General features: G+C 39.5%; 1 protein-coding gene across 2 annotated transcripts in view; it reads right to left on the bottom strand.

Annotated features, from left to right (window-relative positions):
• Positions 1-6,169: 6,169 nt before the first annotated feature.
• Positions 6,170-21,458, bottom strand: part of dpysl2b (dihydropyrimidinase like 2b) — a 46,417-nt gene continuing 31,128 nt past the window's right edge. For both annotated transcript variants that reach the window (XM_017697247.2, XM_017697248.2), the window contains 7 exons: positions 20,067-20,187; positions 19,452-19,608; positions 18,870-19,011; positions 16,800-16,970; positions 12,132-12,311; positions 10,868-11,033; positions 6,170-9,481 (listed from right to left, as the gene is read on the bottom strand). In XM_017697247.2, the coding sequence (XP_017552736.1) occupies positions 9,390-9,481; positions 10,868-11,033; positions 12,132-12,311; positions 16,800-16,970; positions 18,870-19,011; positions 19,452-19,608; positions 20,067-20,187 (1,029 nt within the window). In that variant the 3' untranslated portion in view covers positions 6,170-9,389. The remainder of the gene's footprint in view (positions 9,482-10,867; positions 11,034-12,131; positions 12,312-16,799; positions 16,971-18,869; positions 19,012-19,451; positions 19,609-20,066; positions 20,188-21,458) is intronic.

The following is a 21,458-nucleotide window of genomic DNA, read 5'->3' as shown; positions in this document are numbered from 1 at the left end:
CTTCTTTTATTTAATTTTGGTCATTTATCTTGTGATATTGTGGTCGCCAAACTCAGTGACTCAAAACCGTCACATGAAAAAAAGATAGAAAACTATTACTTATAAAAAAAGTTTTTTTTATTTCAAAACTATATGCTAATTCTGAATCTCATGCATGCCATGTGCTCTCTCTCTGGTATACAGTATGTAGAGCAGCGGCCATTTTGTGCAAAAATCACAACCCCGTCACACTCAACCCCGTTACATGTTTGACTGTGAGGTATATCAATGATACATTTAAGCAAAAAATTTGAAAATGTCAAAGTCCAATTTGAACCATTCTAGTGGAATGACCCAGCTAGCTAAATTTTCCAGTCCACTTTAAATATGTCATTTAAGTTGGAATGGGAATATTCAAACAGGAAGCTTGTTAATGCTGACTTCAGCTTCATATCACTGAAGAATTAGGGGTGGGGGATAAGAAATAATTGTACCTTTTGGAAGACATATGATTGCCTAACTGTAACAAATGTAAAAAATGTCACAATAATGATTACATATCATAACACCAGACAGGAGGAGAACAGCATGTTGCTCAAAAGGTGAATGTTATGCATTATGAAACGTTAAGAGTTTCCAGTTAAAAGAGAAAGAAGCAAACATGTGTCTTTATCTGGAGTGCTTTAAACTCAAGGGCCAAATGAATCAGTGTTGTTTTAATAGAACTGTGTCCAGAAGGGTTGCTATGGGCAACTTCCACCTTGTCAAGTGTGTTGCCATGACAAATACAGAGCCGGGCCTTGATGACCAGAGGGTCCAGTAGTCATAGTAACCGCAGCATAACAGTGAGTGCAGGAAGGATAGAGAAAAAAAGAGTAAGTGAGGAAAAAAAAACTGAAACATAGCTTACAAAGAAATGCCTTTTAATCTCAGGAGAAATTCTGCTTAACTTCTGTTAAATTGCAATCTGAAACCTATCCCAGCATCCCCCCTCCACAACCCCATTATAGAAGAAGAAAAAAACATTAATCAAGAGTGAAATTAATCATGTTTAACCTTGTGGCACCCTCTGTTTGAGAGATACACATTCCAAATCACAAAGAGAAACTCATGCTGAAAAAATGCAAATGTTCTGCCTCTGCATTTTCATCCTGTGTACTCCCAGTAATAAAGGGGTCTTTGGTGGTTTGACATAGAAGAACCACCATTAGATCAATGAAGAACCCTCCACCATCTATGTAATTGGCTGATACTCTTATCCAGAGCAACTTACAATTGTGATCATATTATGGTTGTAGGTAAGTGCAGTGTTAGGAGTCTAGCCCAAGGACACATATTGTTTTAGTTTTAGTTAAGAAGGAACTCTAGCCTGCTGTGGCATAAAGGGCCGCACTATTACTACATTACACCAACCTTCAGTGGATGATCATTCAAAGGAATACTACTCTTTCAAAATGTACTTTAAAGGTTATTTAGTAAGGACAATGCTTATACACTATATAGACAAAAGAGTGGCATAAAGCATGCCGCCACTGGACTCTGGAGCAGTGGAAATGTATTCTGTGGAGTGACAAATCATGCTTTTCTATCTGGCAGTCTGATGGATGAGTCTGGGTTTCGTGGATGCCAGGAGAACTTTAGCTATCTGACTGCATTGTGCTGACTGTAAAGTTTGGGGAGAGGGGGTAATGCTATAGGGTTTTCAGGGGTTGGCCTAGACTCCTTAGTTCCAGTGAAGGGAAATCTAGAATTCTAGAATTCTACACCTCCAACTTTGTGGAACCATTTGGGGAAGACCCTTTTCCATTCCAGCATGACTGAGCCCCAGTGCACAAAGCAAGGTCTATAAAGGCCAGGCTGGGTGATTGACTTGGAGAGAACTTGTCTGACCTCACAAATGCTCTTCTGGATGAATGGCCACAAATACCCACAGACACATTTTAAAATCTTGTAGAAAGCTTCCCTGTGGAAGCTTCCCTCCTAAGTTTGTTCTTAAATGTGTTTTTGCGAAAGGTCCAAAGAAAAAGTCAGGTTCATGGCGTGTTCTTTAAGCGAAGATCTGCTCTCATCTTTGCATAAAATTTAATGCATCCTTTATATTCAGATTCAGATTCCTTTATTGATCCCAGGGGGAGATATATATATATATATATATATATGAAAGGGTTCTTTACATTGATGGAAAATGTGCATGAATTTTTGAAAAGGGTTCTATATAGCACCCACAATGGTCCTTCTCTTGTTACAAGCATGACACCATAACAACAGAAGAACCCTTTTGGGTGCTATATAGAACCATCTACAGCACAATCTACATCAGCCTGAAAATCCTTTAATGATTCAAAAAACCCTTTAAACATACAAAGGGGTCTTTGAGACACCTTGTATCAACATGCTTTTTCGGTGATTGGATGCTGTTCAGATTTCATTTGACCCAATGAAAATCCAGGTGTAAACACACACAGGTCGCCTTAAGATTGGATGACTCAAATCACATTCAGAGGCAGTCAGAGATGAATCTTGCCAGCATTTAACAGAAGTGTAAACAGAATGTGCTTTAAATGTTCATTTACAGTGATGTAAGTGGAAGTCTAGTGCTGATTAGCAAGTGACAGAATAAACAATAAAATGAAAGATACACAAGGCTAAGGTTATCCCCAAACTAAGAGACTCCTTTTATTCTGGGTCAATGAAAGCATTCGAGCAAAGCTTGTTGTATCATAACCAAGGAAAAAGTAAACCAGATTAAGAACAAAAAATAATATTTATGCTCATGTGCTTTTTACAAAATTAAGTATAATAAGATTTAATCTGAACTGGTCAAACTGGGGATCTAAGAAGCGGAACGTGTAAATAGAATCCAGTCAAAGTTTATCCAGATACGATCAAGACATCCAGAGCAACTTACAGCTGTAATCGTAAAGGGATATTGACTCAAAAGAGGCCCTGAATATTCTGTAAGAACTCTCGCTAGGATGAAGCAATCTGAATGAAACAACATACAATGTGCTTCTCAGTATACAGAGCTCCGAACAAGCTGGGATGCAGGAAAACATCCAACATGAAATTGCTGCTATTCTTCCGGAAATGTTTGCTGATACATTCAGGAACATGGAGCACCAAATCAAAATGTGTCTGGAAGAAAACAGAGATCACTTCCAGCATCACATGTAGTGCAATGGATTACACATACGGCATGGTGTGTAGCATATTTTCTTTGGTTAAGATTGCTTCATCCTAACAGGAGTTACAATAGAATATTCAGGGCCTCTTTCAAGTGAATCTCCCTGTATTATGGTTGTAGTTGAATGCAGTGTTAGGAGTCCAGCCCAAGGATGCTTATTGGTTTAGTGTTGTGTGCCAAAGCAGGGAATCAAACCCAGACAGGTGCAGCAAAAAGGGCAGCAGTATTAATACACCACAGCAACCTTCCGTAGATGATCATTCAATGAATACTACACCCTTAAAAAGGGGGTTCTTCAAAGGTTCTTTAGTAAAGAGAGTGATTATATATAGAACCATTTGAAACCTTTGAATGTGATTTGCGAGTAGTGGAATGTGTAAATACAATCCAGCCAAACTTTATCCAGATACAATCCAGGCATAAAACATATGTAGACAGGTATAAACCACCTCAGTAAGCATGCCTGTTCCAAAACCAACACCACTGAACGGCTGGCTAAATTACATTCCGTATGCATGCTATTAACATTTGCCCTTTGGGATTTGTCTACAGCTTGCTGTGGTTAGTAAATACATCACATCCAGCTCCTCATACTCATTTCTGGTTTAAGCCACATACACTATATTGTCAAAAGTATTCAGACACCCATCCAAATCATTGAATTCAGGTGTTCCAATCACTTCTATGGCCACAGGTGTATAAAACCACACACATGCTTCTATAAACATTGGTGAAAGAACGAGTCGCTCTCAGGAGCTCAGTGAATTCCAGCGTGGTAACGTGAGAGGATGCCATGTGTGCAACAAGTCCAGTCATGAAATTTCCTCGCTACTAAATATTCCACAGTCAACTCTCAGTGGTATCATAACAAAGTAGAAGCGATCGGGAACGACAGCAACTCAGCCACGAAGTGGTAGGCCACGTAAAATGACAGAGCAGGGTCAGCGGATGCTGAGGCACACAGTACACAAAGGTCACCAACTTTCTGCAGAGTCAATCACTACGGACCTCCAAACTTCATGTGGCCTTCAGATTAGCTCAAGAACAGAGTAGAGAGCTTCAAGGAATGGGTTTCTGTGGCCGTAGGAGCTGCATTCAAGCCTTACACTTCTGGAAGAACGGTCAAAAATTCCCATGAACACACTCTGAAACATTATGGAAAGCCTTTCCAGAAGAGTTGAAGCTGTAATAGCTGCAAAGGGCAGGCCACCATCAAATTAAACCCTATGGATTAAGAATGGGATCTCACTCAAATGCGTGTGAAGGCAGATGACTGAATACTTTTGGAAATATAGTGTACACTTCCAGTTTGTAATTAATATAAAAAAGTATTAGGAAAATTAATTCAGGTATCAAAATAATAATTATTATCACTAATGAAATATTTTAAACAGTTCATCAAGCTCATCCCTACTTATAATAGAAGCTAATGGGCAGTGCAATTAGATTTTTTTCTTTTTGGTACATTTTTATTAGTGATAATCAATCGTACGCTACAGATGCAGCAGCTTAAGATTAGGTTAAAAACTCCTTCAGCGCTCCTTTAAAGTCTCATCCTTTGACTGGGTCTTTCAGTTGTTCTTTGACATTGTTCCAAAGAGGCTTTTTGGGACCTAAATTTTTAAGAGTGCATCTTTAAAAAGCTCTAGAACAAAGGCAAGGGTCATATTACAAGGTTCAGATGCTGCAGAGATTTCAGTGCTGTTCTTCTGATTCTCTGCAAGCTGACATTCGGAAATCCCCTCGGTTACCTCACTCAGGCTCTGGAAAGTCAACAGCATGTCTTTTGCTATCTTATGCAAGATTCCTTAGAGAGGAAAAGCAGCTTCAAAAATCTGTGCTAGAAGCGTGAGGAAAGGTTGGGAGGGTGGGGGGTATGGGGGTTTGTGGGAAGAAAGCCAGAACTTGCTGTGTGTGTGTGTGTGTGTGTGTGTAGATGGATAGTAATTGGATGCATTCACTCACAGTTGTGTACAAAAGTTTGAACACCCCAGGGGCAAATGACGTTTTGGAACATTCATTTTTCTCCGATTTCTTTACAGGGGTGCTGATAGGAACCAGGGGTCACCATGTCTACAACACAATTATAACCATTTACTATTCAAAACCATCAGTGAGCTTACATGTGCCTTCAGAGTTTACATATGCAATGTTGATTATGACTAAACTGGCAAATCTGGAAGAAAAAAGTTTTCTTTGTGCGCTGTTGTCCCATGTGCCTCTTCACCCCTAATGAACCATAAAAAATAAATACATTTTAGGTCAAAACTTTCTCAAACCGTTTGTAAAACGTCTCAGGTAATAGCATATTTGTAGCCAGTCCGTGCAATGATCTTACATGATGTAGCTTTTAAAGACTATTGTGACATGGCAAGTTTCTCAAGAATAGCACACTCCACATCAAACCGCTCTGAAAGACTTTATCTCAGTGATTTAATTACACAGAAACATGCATGAAACATGAATGGAATTCTTTTTTGCAAGTTTTAGTGCACAACTTCTGTTTCTTTTCCAAATATATAACTTTCACACAGGCCACACGTTATAACCCCCCCCCCCCGCTGTAATTAAGCAAATTTTTGATGGGTTTTTACTTCTGTGGGCATTTTGAGTAGATAATACATTTATTTCAGGTCAACCTATACGGCAGGTCTACTACATCTACCTTTCAATTCAGTTCAGTTCCTTTTTTGGGTGTTTAACTTCATTCTGCTCTGTTTGTTATTACAGTAAAGTGGGCTGCTTTACTGCTGTCACACTTCTCGCTCCGGAGCTTTAGCACCTTATTTTAGACCAAAAGGATCTAAAATAATGTGCTTCAGTGACTAAACTGTTAGATGCTGGATGTACTAAGACGTTTCACTGCACTTCTTTAAGGAACTGATTTTTAGACCTGATTCCTTTTAACTCGGGTTAGGCTACTATGCTCACCACTGTATGTGTAGTCACAGGGAGATAGAAGTAAGAAGAACATGACGTCTGAGAGAAGGAGAAAAAAAACAGAACAGCTGTAGGATGGGTTTATTAAATGAGAACCAGACTGCACAATAAAAGAACAAAAAAAAGTGCAGATTTGAGCATTGGTCCACCAGGGTCGCTCAGGGTTCCGTCAGAGACGTACAGAGAGGCACACTTGATCCAGCGTGAGACTTTTTCACTACACTACAACTACATTATACATCATACATGGTCCACTCTCAAAACAATTAGTTCAGCCCTTCAGCAACTCCGCACTGTAGCATTTACTACACCGAAAAGAACTGCTTTGAATTTACTTGATTTAACCGTGTACAATTGTCTTTTTTGCAATAAGTGAAAACCTTTTATCCATGTGGAGATCAAGTCAAGTACATCCAAAGCACTATTTCTTTTCAGCGCAGGGAAAACTGGTCAGTTAAGGTGTGCCCTTTACTCTGGAGGTCCTGAAGTTAATCATCAAAGTCCCTTATTTGAATTAAACCAGTGCGATCACATTGATTACATATCATTCATTGCACTACATCACTAACATCGACAATGGCACTGCGATAGAATCTCAAACAAGAGCACTGTGAAAAGGGGTAAGGGAGAAAAAGCTGGCACCTTTGCATCGGTTAACATCGGCTATTGTACATTTATAGTCTTCTTTTTCATCAATAATAATTACAAAAAAAAATAAAAAATGGAAAAAAAAAATCAAAATGGACTAAAAAATGGTCAGTACACTTCTGTGACTTTAGGCACAAGCATAAAGCTAGGGTTAGTGTAAAAACATAAAAGACGAAAGACACCCATTCATTTCCATTTCCGTCGATGTGAACGCCACATTCATTCGCCAGCAGCACATTCACCCACACAGGCAGTAACGGCTGAATAAAAGCCACTCGAATACAGTCAAACTGCACTGAGAGCAATTCTACACTGTAAATGCAAAAAAAGAAACTTTGCTGTAAAAACCTTTTGTATATCATGCATTTTAGCTGAGCTGTTTTTTGAAAAGGATGAAAATGTTCACAGCATTTAGGTTGCACAGATCTTGTGGTGTCATCATCACAATTATTTGATCGCAATTGCTTCCCGCAGTTACTAGCTGTCCATCATATGTTCATGTAGCACTAATTAGAAAGAGAATGTGGGTTCGTGTTTAACAGCTGAGTGAGAGAAATGCACGTAAATAAGAGGAAGCATTACATGCACACATTTCTGTGATGTCATGGGTGTTATACAAACAACTAACTTGGTGTTACAATATAGACATAATATTGGTTTATTTGGTGTTTGTTAATAGTTAATAATGTTTGGTTATACTTAATGTTTGTTAATAACACCTTTAGAGGGCAGCAGAGTTTAAATGTTTTATGTCAATAGCACCTTTAGAGGGCAGCAGTGAGTAATGTTTAATTGTTTTATGTCATTAACATTTTAGAGTGTTTATGTTAATGTTTGCTCATTTTATGTTTGTTGTAAACAACTTTAGAGGACAGTGGTGATTAATAATTGTTTATTTGAAGGTTGTTATTAACACCTTTAGAGGGCGACAGTGAGTAATGTTTGTTTATTATATGTCAAAAGCACCTTTAGAGGGCGACAGTGAGTAATGTTTGTTAAAAACACCTTTAGAGTGGTGATTAATATTTGCTGAGTTGATGTTAGTTAAAGGGCAGTAATGAGTAATGTTTGTTTATTTGATGTCTGTTGTCAGCTGAGAGTTAATAAGAATATAGCTAAGCAGCCAATTTGGCAACTTCAGGCAATTTTTAACTGGAAATTAATTGTCAGATAACACTTCATGATAGTGACAGGCCTCCTGTAAGTTAAGCTTTCTCCAGTTTGTTCTCAAACAGCCCAACTAAACACTGTGACGCTTAAAAAAAAACCAAAAAAAAACATTTAAACACTTCTTTTAAGATAAATGTTCAAAACCTCAATATTTGCATTTACAGTTGAAATGTTGCTGTTACAAGCCAAGACGACAACACTGGCTCCAAGCACTGGTTTTACAGAAGTGGTAGAAGTTGTTGTTCCAGCACTAGTAGCCACACCTCCATTCTGTACCTCCCTATTTCCTGAGTTTAAACCAGCCACAAGGGAGACATCAAAGCCCAAACGTCCTTCATTTCTTTGTCACTTCCCACCTGTGCCTTCCTAAATTCCTTTCCTGTGCTACAGTTGCCTGCCATTGCATCTAACTCTCTCATTACAACGATTTCAATGCCCTGCCAGAAAAATATCCTCACAGGGCACCGACTTCCAAAACTTCACCCTTGAAGCGGCAAAAACAGTGCGCTATTCATTCACAGCCAAACACAACCCTCACTTTCATGGACTCTTAGCAATGATGCATTAAACCACTTTCCACATATGGAGCACGACTGTTTATTATGTTCCTGTTGAAATGCAACTTCCAAAACAATAGAGGAAGCCAAGTTTAACACCCACGTCCTCTTTATTTGTCTAAACAAGGCTTTGCTCATTGCTCGCATACATGAAGTCATGGAGTTTTAAAGTCATACACAATGAAAGGTAGCACACTCTGTGGTGTACCACACTGCCCATGTGGTTTTCTTCATTTGCAGTTACTTCATTCTGTGTAATCTGGACGTATTTTTGACCACAATACAAGCCATGAAAATTACATCACTGAAGTACACTCAACATTTCACCTTGACTTCTATGCACCAACTTTTGAATGAATCCTGACATTCCATCTCTTCCTTATAAACACTGACCCACAAGTAATGACAGAAGACACCTTTTAGGCCACTGGAAGTGCTCAAAGCTAGGACTCTTGTTACCCCAGTTACCTTGTTAAATAAAGTAAACATTAACAGCTCTGCCTAGTCTAACTGGACCCTCCCAATAAAAACAACAAAAAAAAAAGTTAAATAGAAAAATAATAAAATGACACATGGTAGGTAAAAAGTACAGTATAAAAAACACTAAATCATACAATCAGAGGTGCTCAAATATGGAGTGTTAATTTTTTCCTTTTATCTTCACATGAGGCAAATACTTCTTTTTTTTTTCTAGATTTCTCCTCAAGGAGAGGGAGCAACGTTGAGGAAAGGATGGGGAGAGCTGGGGGGTGTAGGGGACTGAAAAATGTAGGGGAGGTTGACAGGATTTGGGGAGTGGAGAGTCAAAGGCCCCTTGGACAATTTGGCTCAAGGCATGATGTTGAAAACATCTCCACTTGCAGACATCCCTCGCCTGCAACCCCCTGATCTCCTGCAGAGAGAGGAGAGGTCTAGCCCAGGCTGGTGATGTTGGCCCTGCCACCAGGGGGCGCCACGATGCGTTGAGTTGTACGGCGTGGAATGTTGTCATCAACCTGAGCACCTGAGAACAAATCAGTAGATGACACATCAGTATAAAGCAGCAAAGTCATGTAGCTGAGTCATGTTCCAAAACATGAAAACGTAAAAAACGTGTTTAAATGAGCACAAATGCACAAGAGCCTCGTCAAAAACTTGATAGTCATTTTTTCTGTAAATTTTAGCGCACACTTCCATTTTTTTCTGATACTGGAAGAAAATGAAGCATAAAATATAAAATGTGCGACTTTAGTACAGACCACCATTTATGTTTTATTTTTCCACCGAGTTAGTCATTCAAGGCTTTTTAGCATTTCAAAATCTGAGGCTGAGATAACAAATTGAAACAGGGATTTCTAAGTGGTATCAAACTATCAAATACTGGAAATGAACAGTGAGTGTGTTTACATGCACTCAATAATCTGATAATTGGATTTCTGCAGTTTTATGATTGTTCAGCTACTCTGGTCTCTTTTGGATTTCTTTGCCTGCACATGTGTGAAAACAGATGGCAGTACCGGAAACAGGCAAGCAGTGTTGCTGTGAGACGCAGCAAAACACTTTTGGAGCGACGCTGAACAATTGCATGCCTGACACAATGAAGGATTTAAATCTTCATCTTCTATATGATGTATATTCATAATTTTAGGTAAAGCAGAGTGATGTTTATAAAAAAAAAAAAAAAAAAAAAAAAAAACCAGCGGCATGACGTTTGAGGTTTATGTTACATTTACATCACATCCTTAGTTTATTGGCTGGTTGCCAAGCAGAAATTGGATTACTGCCTTACTCGTGTAGACCCAGGGCTTCACATTACCCGATTACCCAAGTGGATATTAACCCGTTGATTGGATTATTGACAAAATCTGATTTTCTGCAGTTACCTGATTAAGTGCATGTAAACACACTCATTGATTACAAAAACTCTCATACAAATCACGAAATAGTTTGCAGGAGAACTAAGAAAATAACACTTTTAACCACTTTTTTTCAATTCATTCATTTATTTAAATATTAGTAAAGTCTTAGATTTTGACAGCTTTTGTAGGCCTATTTAATGTTTGTCAATTTTTTTGTTTTTCTGTGACTGAAATTTCAGTGCATCCCTAAATACCGCACAAGTATTTATTAAACATTGAAATGTTTTATCACGTCATGTTCGGTACAATTTTATAAAAACCAACTTCGTGTTATAATGAACTTGGTCCATTATAGTTATATTACCTCATTCATAGGAGAGCTTTGATTAGACCCTTTCACTACTAAGATCACATCAGTGCTTTCTGTCTTTGTTGTGGCCGTGATCAGTATGTTTATTTAGCATTAGGCTGTACAGCACTAGACTATTACACTGATTTACTGTAGTTCTGTGGCTGTGTGCTCATTCCTGAGGACTTTTGACAGGACTTACCAGACAGACTGAATCCAGACTGGTGCAGGTTGCGGACGGGCTGCGCGGCCAGCTTGGCTGGAGAAGTTTTGGCAGAAGAAGCTGGAGTGACAGCTTTGGGGGTCACGGACACCTCACAGACCGGCCCATCGTAAAGACCCCGTGGGACACCCCTTAACTCAGCAAGCTGCAAAACACAGAGGGGAAACGAGAGGATTTTAACATGAGTTTCAACTACACAGAAACAGCACAGAAGCACCTTTTTCAATGCTAATATCAGTACTGACACTGGTACCAATTCAACTCAATCAAGATCATCTAAAACTGCTCAAGCCAAACTTTTAAGCTTTTTTTTTTTTTTTTTTACATTTTTTCAAAATTCAACTAAAAAACTGAAATTGCACTTACAGTGCAAAATTAATAATAATAATAATAATAATAAGTTCAATTTATATAGCGCCTTTCACAAACCCAAGGATGCTTTACATCATCATCAAAAAAAAAATTATACTGCAGAGAGAGAGAAAGAAAATTTGATTATTTTATGTATTAATTACTAATAATATTGTAATTCTAGTGTAAAACAGATAATACAGCTAGGGCTGGGCAATATGACAATATTTTTGTCACAAGTGTGATAAATTATGTCACAATATGCTTTTTGCAGATATCATCTGCACTTCAAACACTAAATAACTGCATGTCTGATTAAAATAGGGCACAATTAGTCAAGTTAACTGGATTTAGTGTCGCACTGTATATAAAATGTGCAATATAAATCATTAGATTCACAGAGTTTGGTAGCATTTTAATGTGGCTTCAACTTTTCAGGTGTCAGAAAAAAATATTGTGACAATGTATCGCGAAAAGTTTCTAGATTACATAGGCTACATGTGGCTAGTGTTCTTATCATGTTATTTCACTTTATGTTGTTTTGTATTATACTGTGCTAAAAGCATAGATTTGAAATGGAATTGAACTTGATACATTCTTTTATTCTTCTAATATCCAATCATTAAAGCACTACAGTAGTCTGAGAGCCAGTCAACACCAACAAAGTACAAAGTAACAGCAAGCACACCAAAGCCAATGTATATTTAGCTTTCTGATTCATGTTTACATGATTTAACCATCTGTAAGTACAGTACAGAGTAGATATACTAAGTAACCATGTATTTAAGCCCAAAATAAACCTACCATTAACCAACCCGTAACATACAGGGATTCTGGCACAGTCAAACCGACATCTTTAAAAGGGATCATATAAAGGAAAGCTGTTCTGTACCCTGCTGCGGGCCTTTATCCTCTTGTAGACGTAGTCGGGGAAGGGTTTTCGGGCCACGTAACGTCCTGAGCCCTCTGTGGTATGGAGGGTTCCGTCCTCCAGCACGATTTTTCCCTGGCTTATCACCACCAATGGTGCTCCACGCACCTCCATGCCCTCAAAGATGTTATATTCCACTGCCTGCACACCAGAGAGGGAAACACACAAACAACTCTAACAGTTGCTAATTTTGCATTAAAAATTAAAAGGAAAATGGTAAAAATATAGAGGGAAAAATGTGCTGGATGGACATTGTTTAGGAGAAATACTTAATCCATCTATCTCTCTATATATATACACACACACACACACACAGACACACACACACACACACACACACATATATATATATATATATATATATATATATATATATATATATATAAGGGAACACTCAAATAACACATCCTAGATCTGAATGAATGAACTATTCTCATTGAATACTTTGTTTGTTTGTTATGGTCTCCTGAGGGATCTCCTCCCAGACCTGGACTAAAGCATCCACCAACTCCTGGACAGTCTGTGGTGCAATGTGGCGTTGGTGAATGGAGCGAGACATGATGTCCCAGATGTGCTCAATCGGATTCAGGTCTGGGGAATGGGCAGGCCAGTCCATAGCTTCAATGCCTTCATCTTGCAGGAACTGCTGACACACTCCATCCCCATGAGGTCTAGCATTGTCCTGCATTAGGAGGAACTCAGGGCCAACCACACCAGCATATGGTCTCACAAGGGGTCTGAGGATCTCATCTCGGTACCTAATGGCAGTCAGGCTACCTCTGGCGAGCACATGGAGGGCTGTGCGGCCCTCCAAAGAAATGCCACCCCACACCATTACTGACCCACTGCCAATCCGTTCATGCTGAAGGATGTTGCAGGCAGCAGATCGCTCTCCACGGCATCTCCAGACTCTGTCACGTCTGTCACATGTGCTCAGTGTGAACCTGCTTTCATCTGTGAAGAGCACAGGGCGCCAGTGGCGAATTTGCCAATCCTGCTGTTCTCTGGCAAATGCCAAGCGTCCTGCACAGTGTTGGGCTGTGAGCACAACCGCCATCTGTGGACGTCGGGTCCTCATACCATCCTCATGGAGTCAGTTTCTAACCATTTGTGCAGATACATGCACATTTGTAGACTGCTGGAGGTCATTTTGCAGTGCTCTGGCAGTGCTCCACGTCTCCTGGTGTACTGGCCTGTCTCCTGTTAGCGTCTCCAGCCTCTGGACACAGACACAGCAAACCTTCTTGCCACAGCTCACATTGATGTGCCATCCTGGATGAGCTGCGCTACCTGAGCCACTTGTGTGGGTTGTAGAGTCCGTCTCATGCTACCATGAGTGTGAAACCCACCACCAACATTCAAAAGTGACCAAAACATCAGCCAGAAAGCAGAAAAGTACTGAGAAGTGGTCTGTGGTCCCCACCTGCAGAACCACTCCTTTATTGAGTGTGTCTTGCTAATTGCCAATAATTTCCACCTGTTGTCTGTTCCATTTGCACAACAGCTGTGAAATTGATTGTCAGTCAGTGTTGCTTCCTAAGTGGACAGTTTGATTTCACAGAAGTTTGATTTACTTGGAGTTATATTGTGTTGTTTAAGTGATCCCTTTATTTTTTTGAGCAGTGTATATATATATATATATATATATATATATATATATATATATATATATATATATATATATATAAAACAGTAGTTGCCCTTTACATTTACATTGTGTAAACATTTAATGGTGAATTTCATATTGAATAAACCAAAAAAGGTCAGAAATTACTTCAAATCCTGCACATAGAGATGCACCACAAGTTTTTAAAGCCAATTTCTTTACAGCCAAAATTAGTCAACGACATTGATTATCCTTTTTTAAAAGTTCTCACCCCGTAAACTAAATAAAGGCAAAGTTGTGACATAACTCCCATTTTAAATTTGTAAATGAAAATATATTTTTCTATTTTACACATCATGAATCAAATAAAGTGCTACATTAAAAGTAAAATGAAACTGACTATTTAGGGCAATGAGTCATGCTTTATAGAAGGGTTTTGTTCCAAAACACATTATAGACCACTTTCACAAATTTTTCTGTCACAATATATGTCGTACACAATAAATATTAGATTATAGAAATTATAATTAACACCACTTTTTAAAGAAAAACACAATTAGGTTTTTAATCAATAATGTAATAAAATTGTTACTTATTACTTGATTATTAAGCTTAAATTAGCTATTTTAATTGAAGCACTTTAGATGGTTAAGATGCTTTAAGTACTTGAATACTCAACTACCCCACAGGAAGCTACAGCTAACAACATCACATCACAGTGTGAGAGGATTGTTAGAAATTCAGCTTTCAGGATTCAGAAGTCCGGAGACCTTCAGCGTAGACTTGATTTTATTGACACACAGGAAATGTGGGCACAGCTTAGTCGATCGCAGCCAGTCTATCACAGCCAGTCTGATTAGGGATATTTTAGGAGGACCTTATATACACTGGAAGTTGTGGGAGGAGGATAAAGGTGAGGAGTTTTAGGGGGGGTAAGCGAGGGGGATGAGGGTGATAAAGAAGAGGGGGTTAAGCAGGGGGATGATGATTACCCTATCAAAAGGACAGAGGTGCCGACTCCCTGCAAGGATGGCGAACATCAACACTCCTTGATGGTTGCCACCCTGGAGGGTTACTGTGTGACCTTATGGTCGGCAATCAAAGGGCCATACCAACAATGCAGGGAGTTGACCACCTCAGATCAGCAGATAGGACAAACAATGGACAGAGCTGACCATCCTCAGGTCAGAAGATAGAAGCTTAATTTCTCTCAGGATGTTCTGCTGATACTGGCCTGAAACCCACATCCAGCACTGGATCTGAGAAATCTCTGCTTTTTGGAAAAAGCAATGAAAGACAATTCATCAACAAGTGTTCAAATCTGTGTAACAGTCAGTGACCTTTTTTGGAATGAAGGACAGATAAGCAGACCAGCTGAACTGCTCGGCACCGAGTGCGTTTTTTTTGCTATAGGAGAGATATGACATCAACATCATGTTCGCTTTAAAGTAGGCGCGAGTGGTTTTTTGGTTATCTGAAACTACCAATTGCTCTAAAGCCACTTCCTGATTGTGTTCCTACATTGCTCTTCATGGTTCAGGTTTTGTAATCTTTATTCTTCCATCTTAACACTTTATGATGTGTTACAATCTGGTGTGCTCTGTGTTATTCTGCGGAGGGAAAGTTGGACGGGGCGGCAGGGAGAGGCAGTGCGTGAGTTCTCAGTGGCAGTGAGGCCGCCCTGCTAAATATTACTGCCACAAAGCCAGTGGTGGTATGGTAAGGTCCCAAATGATGAAAAAAGAACATGAGCTCATTCTTGTCCTCCATGTGCACACACACACACACACACACACACACGCACACAGTATCCAGTTTTCCTGTACCTCCTTACATAGAACAGTATCCTTCCTGGTCAAATGGAAAATATAATTAAAATTCACCAGCAAAGTGAATGTGAGCCATTAAAAACATCACACTTGTATTTATACAGTGTCAGGACATGGGGTGATAATGTATTATTTCAAAGCCACAAGCTTCTTGTGGTCACATGGCATCCATATATATATATATTTTTTTTCATCATCATGACATTTTAACACAATTTAAAGGGCAGCTGGTGATTAGCAACAAAAAAATGGAGATACAAGGTTTCATCCAATCAGCAACAATATGCACTGTAAGTACTTATAGGTGATGTTTCTATGTCCCATATGTACCATACAACAGAGCCACTAAGGGGCTTCAATATATTAATGGCCTCAATATTATTAATGTGTGACCTCAATATATCCGTGGGTCATTCATCATGACATTTAACACAATGTAAAGGGCAGCTGGTGTTTACAAATTTAACTAATTAAAAAAAAGACAAAATAGGTGAAAAATGAAAACATTAAGTTTTGTCCCGACAGCAACAATATTTAATTATTTATAATTTAAAAGTCTTATTTATATAAAATATTTTACCTATATATACTGATGATATGTAACATATGCATTATATAAGTTTTCTAAGCTCTCTTCAGAGCTACTCTGAAGCTAACACTAAACTTAATCCTTAAGAGCAGTAACCAAGAAAATAGTTTTTAAATCTAAATCTAAAAATCACACTTTACAAAGTCAGGACCACATTTTTTGTTCTGTTTCTCTTTGATTTCACTATCAAGGTTTTGTCCTGAAAAAGTGTAAAACCACACACACACACACACACACACACTTACTGCACATAACGTGTTATGGCTGCTAACAATCAGCAGAGTTTTGATCCAACACTCAGGCAGCTTTAAAAGATGACATCACTCTTATGAGTCAGAGTCCCACACCCAAACTCTGGTGAACAACACAACCAATCATCTACATTCAACACTAAAAACCCCCTCTATAAAACACTGCTTTGGCCACCAATCAGCAAAAGGACACCTTATTAGGATGTAAAATGCCATTACTGCAGTCTCAGTGCACTTCTTCCACAGAACACAGCATCATCCTATTAGGAATAAAGGAGCTTCCCTACGGCTTAAAAATCAACAGACGTCTTGTGGGGCTACTGCTGTTGTTGGGCTTCTGCTGGACGAACTCACCAAGTTGTGGCTCTTGGCGGAGATGATTTTTGTAACGTCAGGGTCCCACATTACCAGGTCTGCGTCTGATCCCACAGCGATGCGGCCCTTACGGGGGTACAGGTTGAAGATCTTAGCTGCGTTTGTGCTGGTCACAGCCACAAACTGGTTCTCATCCATCTTACCAGTCACCTGAGAGGAAGGACGTAACAGTAATTTGAAGGGCTGTTTCTGTTTTTGCACAGACATCACATTTATGTCATCATTTCATTTAATTTTGAATATTAGGAAATGTGTGTACATACATTTTTTTCCATTTAGAATTGAGATATCAAATATAGTATAGTGCAAGACATCACTCTTCATTTATTTAATTTCCATTCAAAACAGCCATTAAGGACAGGTTAATTATTATTCAGCAGATATTTCTGAGAGGATAGGTATAAGATTATCTATTTGCATAAGGAAGGAGGAAATCAAAGGAAAATAAGTAAGAAGACAACAGTTTCCAAAACTGGAGATTTGGTTAAAATGATTAAAAGCTGCAGGGAAAAGGGACCCTTAATAGATCTGCAAGCCCACCAAAGCTTTCACCTAAATCAAGCTCCACTCTTGCTTTGATCTGAAAAGAATCCACAGGTGTTTCTGTCCATACTTTTACTATGAGCAGGCAAATGCAGTTGTTCAGACTGTTAGTGTTCTCAAAACAATTTGACCACCTCAAAGTCAATACCCTAACATCACTGTATGTATCTGGGATTATTTGGATGGGACACAGATTAATGTAACTTTGGTGTGTGAAAAATGTGAAAAATATCACTGCAGATTTCTTTGAAAAGGTAAAAGTGAATTAAATAAATTAAGATTGATTTCAGACTTTTGCACAGAACTGTACTGCATATACACTATACTGTCCGCTATACTGAGTGACACCCCATTCTTAACCCATAGGGTTTAATATGATGTCGGCCCACCATTTGCAACTACAACAGCTTCAGCTCTTCTGGGAAGGCTTTCCACAAGGTTTAGGAGTGTGTTTATGGGAATTTTGACTATCTTACAGAAGCACATTGGTGAGGTCAGACACTGACACTGGGCGAGAAGGCCTGGCTCATAGTCTCCACTCTGATTCAACCCAAAGGTGCTCTATCGAGTTGTGGTCAGGACTCTGTGCAGGCCAGTCTAGTTCTTCCACACCAAACTCCACAACAAGGAAGGGGCTATCCCCAAATCTCCACTGCTCTAGAGTCCAGCGGCGACACTTTACACCACTGCATTCAACACTCTGCATTGCACTTGGGGATGTAAGGCTTGGATGCAGCTGATCGGCCATGGCAACCCATTCCATGAAGCTCTCTCGGCACTGTTCTTGAGCTAATCTGAAGGCCACATGAAGTTTGGAGGTCCGTAGTGATTGACTCTGCAGAAAGTTGGTGACTATGCGCGCTATGTGCCTCAGTATCCGCCGACCCTGCTCTGTCATTTTACTTGGCCTACCACTTCACAGCTGAGATGCTGTCGTTCCCAATCGCTTCCACTTTGTTATAATACCACTGACAGTTAACTGAGGAATATTTAGTAGCGAGGAAATTTCATGACTGGATTTGTTGCACAGGTGGCATCCTCTCATGGTACCACACTGGAATTCACTGAGCTCCTGAGAGCGACCCATTCTTTCACAAATGTTTGTAGAAGCAGTCTGCAGGCCTAGATGCTTGGTTTTATACACCTGTGGCCATGGAAGTGATTGGAATAACTGAAATCAATTATTTGGATGGGTGAGTGAAGACTTTTGGCAATATAGTGTATGTACATGTATTTTTCTTCATTTGGAATTTTAGACTAGTAAATAATCAGCCCTTTCCCCAACCATGAAAACTCTTAGTCAGGCACAGTTCTAGTAATTTGGGAAAATATCCATGATGTAATCCACTGTCTGTGTGTGTGCGTGTGTAGGGGTACTGAGATATCTACTTGCCCACAACAGTGAGATATCTCCAGGCCTAGAGTGCTGTATCTTTCTGAACTGGCTGCTGGGTAAATAAATCCACATGGCTTTATTTTACTGCAGCCCTTTCATCTCCAACTCACCACACATTTATCCCAGATGATGGACATCCTTTCCTCCGTCCCGTTGGTGCCCTCGGGGATCAGGGTGAAGTCGTCTTTGCCCACGGCCCTCTGGGCAGTGTTAAATGTGCAGTGGGCACTGCCGGTCACCTGCAGGTCACCACTGCAGAAAGAGATAGAGAGTGACAGAGAGAGAGAGAGAGAGAGAGAAATCGAGTAGAGAAAAAGAGAGAATAAGAATAAGTTGAGATAAAAAGAGAGCAAGAAAAGCAGAGAGAGAGAAATCAAGTAGAGAAAAGAGAGAGAATAAGAATAAGTTGAGATAAAAAGAGAGCAAGAAAAGCAGAGAGAGAGAGAGAGAGAAAGGTAAAACAGTGCATGTTAATGCCAGTCAGTGAAGAAAGCTGAGAGTATTTTTTTCAGCTTTAGAGAAGGGTGGGTATTTCATTCTTCTCCTATTTCTGGCTTTTACTCGCCTCTTTTTCAGGCTCACTCCTCAGTGGTTTAAAATTGTCACTGGCTGGTGCTTATTTCCGCCGTGCTGCCAAAAAGCATATCAGAAATGCACAATGACTGAATGTGAGCAGACAGAATGTTTCGTACCAGGACAGCAGAGAGTTCAGATAGTCGGGTGTGGTGGGGTCTGGACTGAGGGGCGGGGACGTCACATAAGCCGCAGCTTTGGCCCAGTTTTTGCTCCAGTAGTGTGAGCCGTCCGTGCCCAGACTGGCCGTTATTGGCTCTCCATACAGCACAGTGCCTGTAAAGTCCAATGAGTTTGCATTAATCCTACCACATAATCATACAGCAATTCTAGTCTAATTCTGGAGCCTCTTCCCCATAAGGTCATATAATGGAGTTTGGCCAAGTACAGTTGAGTCATGCTGTGATGTATGTTTTGAATGACTTCACTATGCCTCTGATCATAAATTTAGTCACACTAACCCTGACTTATAAGACTATATAGCTTTAGTTGACACAGCACATACACTACAGGCTAAAGGTTTGGGAGCAACACTAACTTTTGTTAAAAAAATAAATAAAAAATCATGCTAACATTATATAATAGACAATAACATAAACAAAAACGTTTAGTAACATAGCACTACATTTTGGAATATTCATGAGCAACCTCTCATTGTTTGTTTTGGTCTGTAGTGTGGTCTCTTGAAACAGAGGTCTCTAAGCTAACTGTAACACTATTTGCAAGAGTCCCACCTTTCTTCCTCGCCTGGGCGATGACATCAGCGGCACTCTTGCTCATCACCTTGGTGATGTAAAGAGGGCAGTTGGTCTGATTGGCCACTGTCACACAGCGATTGACTGCCTCTGCCTCCACCTAGACACCACCAAAGACCAGATGTTGCATTAGAGCTGTTACTCTACAATATTACTGTTACATTACAGCTGTTGTATCAGAACTGTTACAAATGTTTCATTTTCAAGGAGTTACACTACAGCTTTTATATTACATGTCACATTTAAGTTGTTACATTACAACTGCTAAAGATATTCCATTATCACTGTTAAATGAGTACTGTTACATTTCAGCTGGCACATTACAGCTGTTACGTTAAAGTTTATGCCTTTCATTTTATTTGAACACTTGGGTTTAAGAACATGTTGCCAGTTGCATTAAACCTTAAGACAGGGGTGCCCAATCCTGGATCCGGATATCTTCTACCCTGGAGACTTCAGATGCCCCTTCACCACCAGGTTCTGATGTGTTAAATAAGGGTTGTAGATCTCCTGGATGAGGATTGTGCACACCTGCTTTAAGTGTTTCCCTAAACTATGAACAACAATGGAAATTCAGTAAGGGTGTTGTATAAAATCCCTCCATGACATCCATGACAGCGTTCCCTTATAAACAGAACTCACCAAAAGCTAAATACTGAAACTGACTCTCCTAAAATCAGCTTTGATAAGCTGCTGTTCCAGCCAAGATGAAAAATTAACTGCTTAGTTTGACCATCTGCAAAGAGTATCATCCAGGATGTCAACAAGAAAAATATCTCCAACTATGGGCTTGAAATTTTACTGGAAACATTTAACCCTTTGGTGCCTATTAACTGGTCTGCGTGTCAAATTCTATATTTCTATGTATGTTTCTCTATGTTTGTGATAATATAGTAAAGCAATAAAACGGTATAGTTCAAACATTTCCTGAAATTGTAGAGTTACTCTTTCCATTCCATCTCATCACGAGATCATATGTGATTCACATCTAGAGTTATCAGACTATGAAGAGGGGCTGAGATACACATGAAACTGGTGGATTCGTGTGTCTGTCTACATTTTGTGTGAGGCCGACCAATGGACACTCACTAAGTGTCCATTGGGCAGTAATCGGTCATCACTAAGGACTGACCCATCACACCGGAAACCCTTCATTCTTCATTCAGTTCACATCGGAGACATATGTGAAATAGTGTGCAGAGAGTTTACAGCTGCTGAAGTTGCTGCAGCAGTTTTGGAAAGTAGTGTTGAAGATAACATGAGCATTTTGATATAAAACATATGGGTATGGTTTCATATCCAAGAGCATATCCTTTAAAAGCGAATTTAAAAAGTTATGGGGGAAAAAATGCCCTCAGATTGTTTTTTAAT

This window comes from Pygocentrus nattereri, chromosome 18 (assembly GCF_015220715.1).
Source record: "Pygocentrus nattereri isolate fPygNat1 chromosome 18, fPygNat1.pri, whole genome shotgun sequence".
NCBI lineage: Eukaryota > Metazoa > Chordata > Actinopteri > Characiformes > Serrasalmidae > Pygocentrus > Pygocentrus nattereri.
This window is presented reverse-complemented; position numbering and strand designations above follow the sequence as displayed.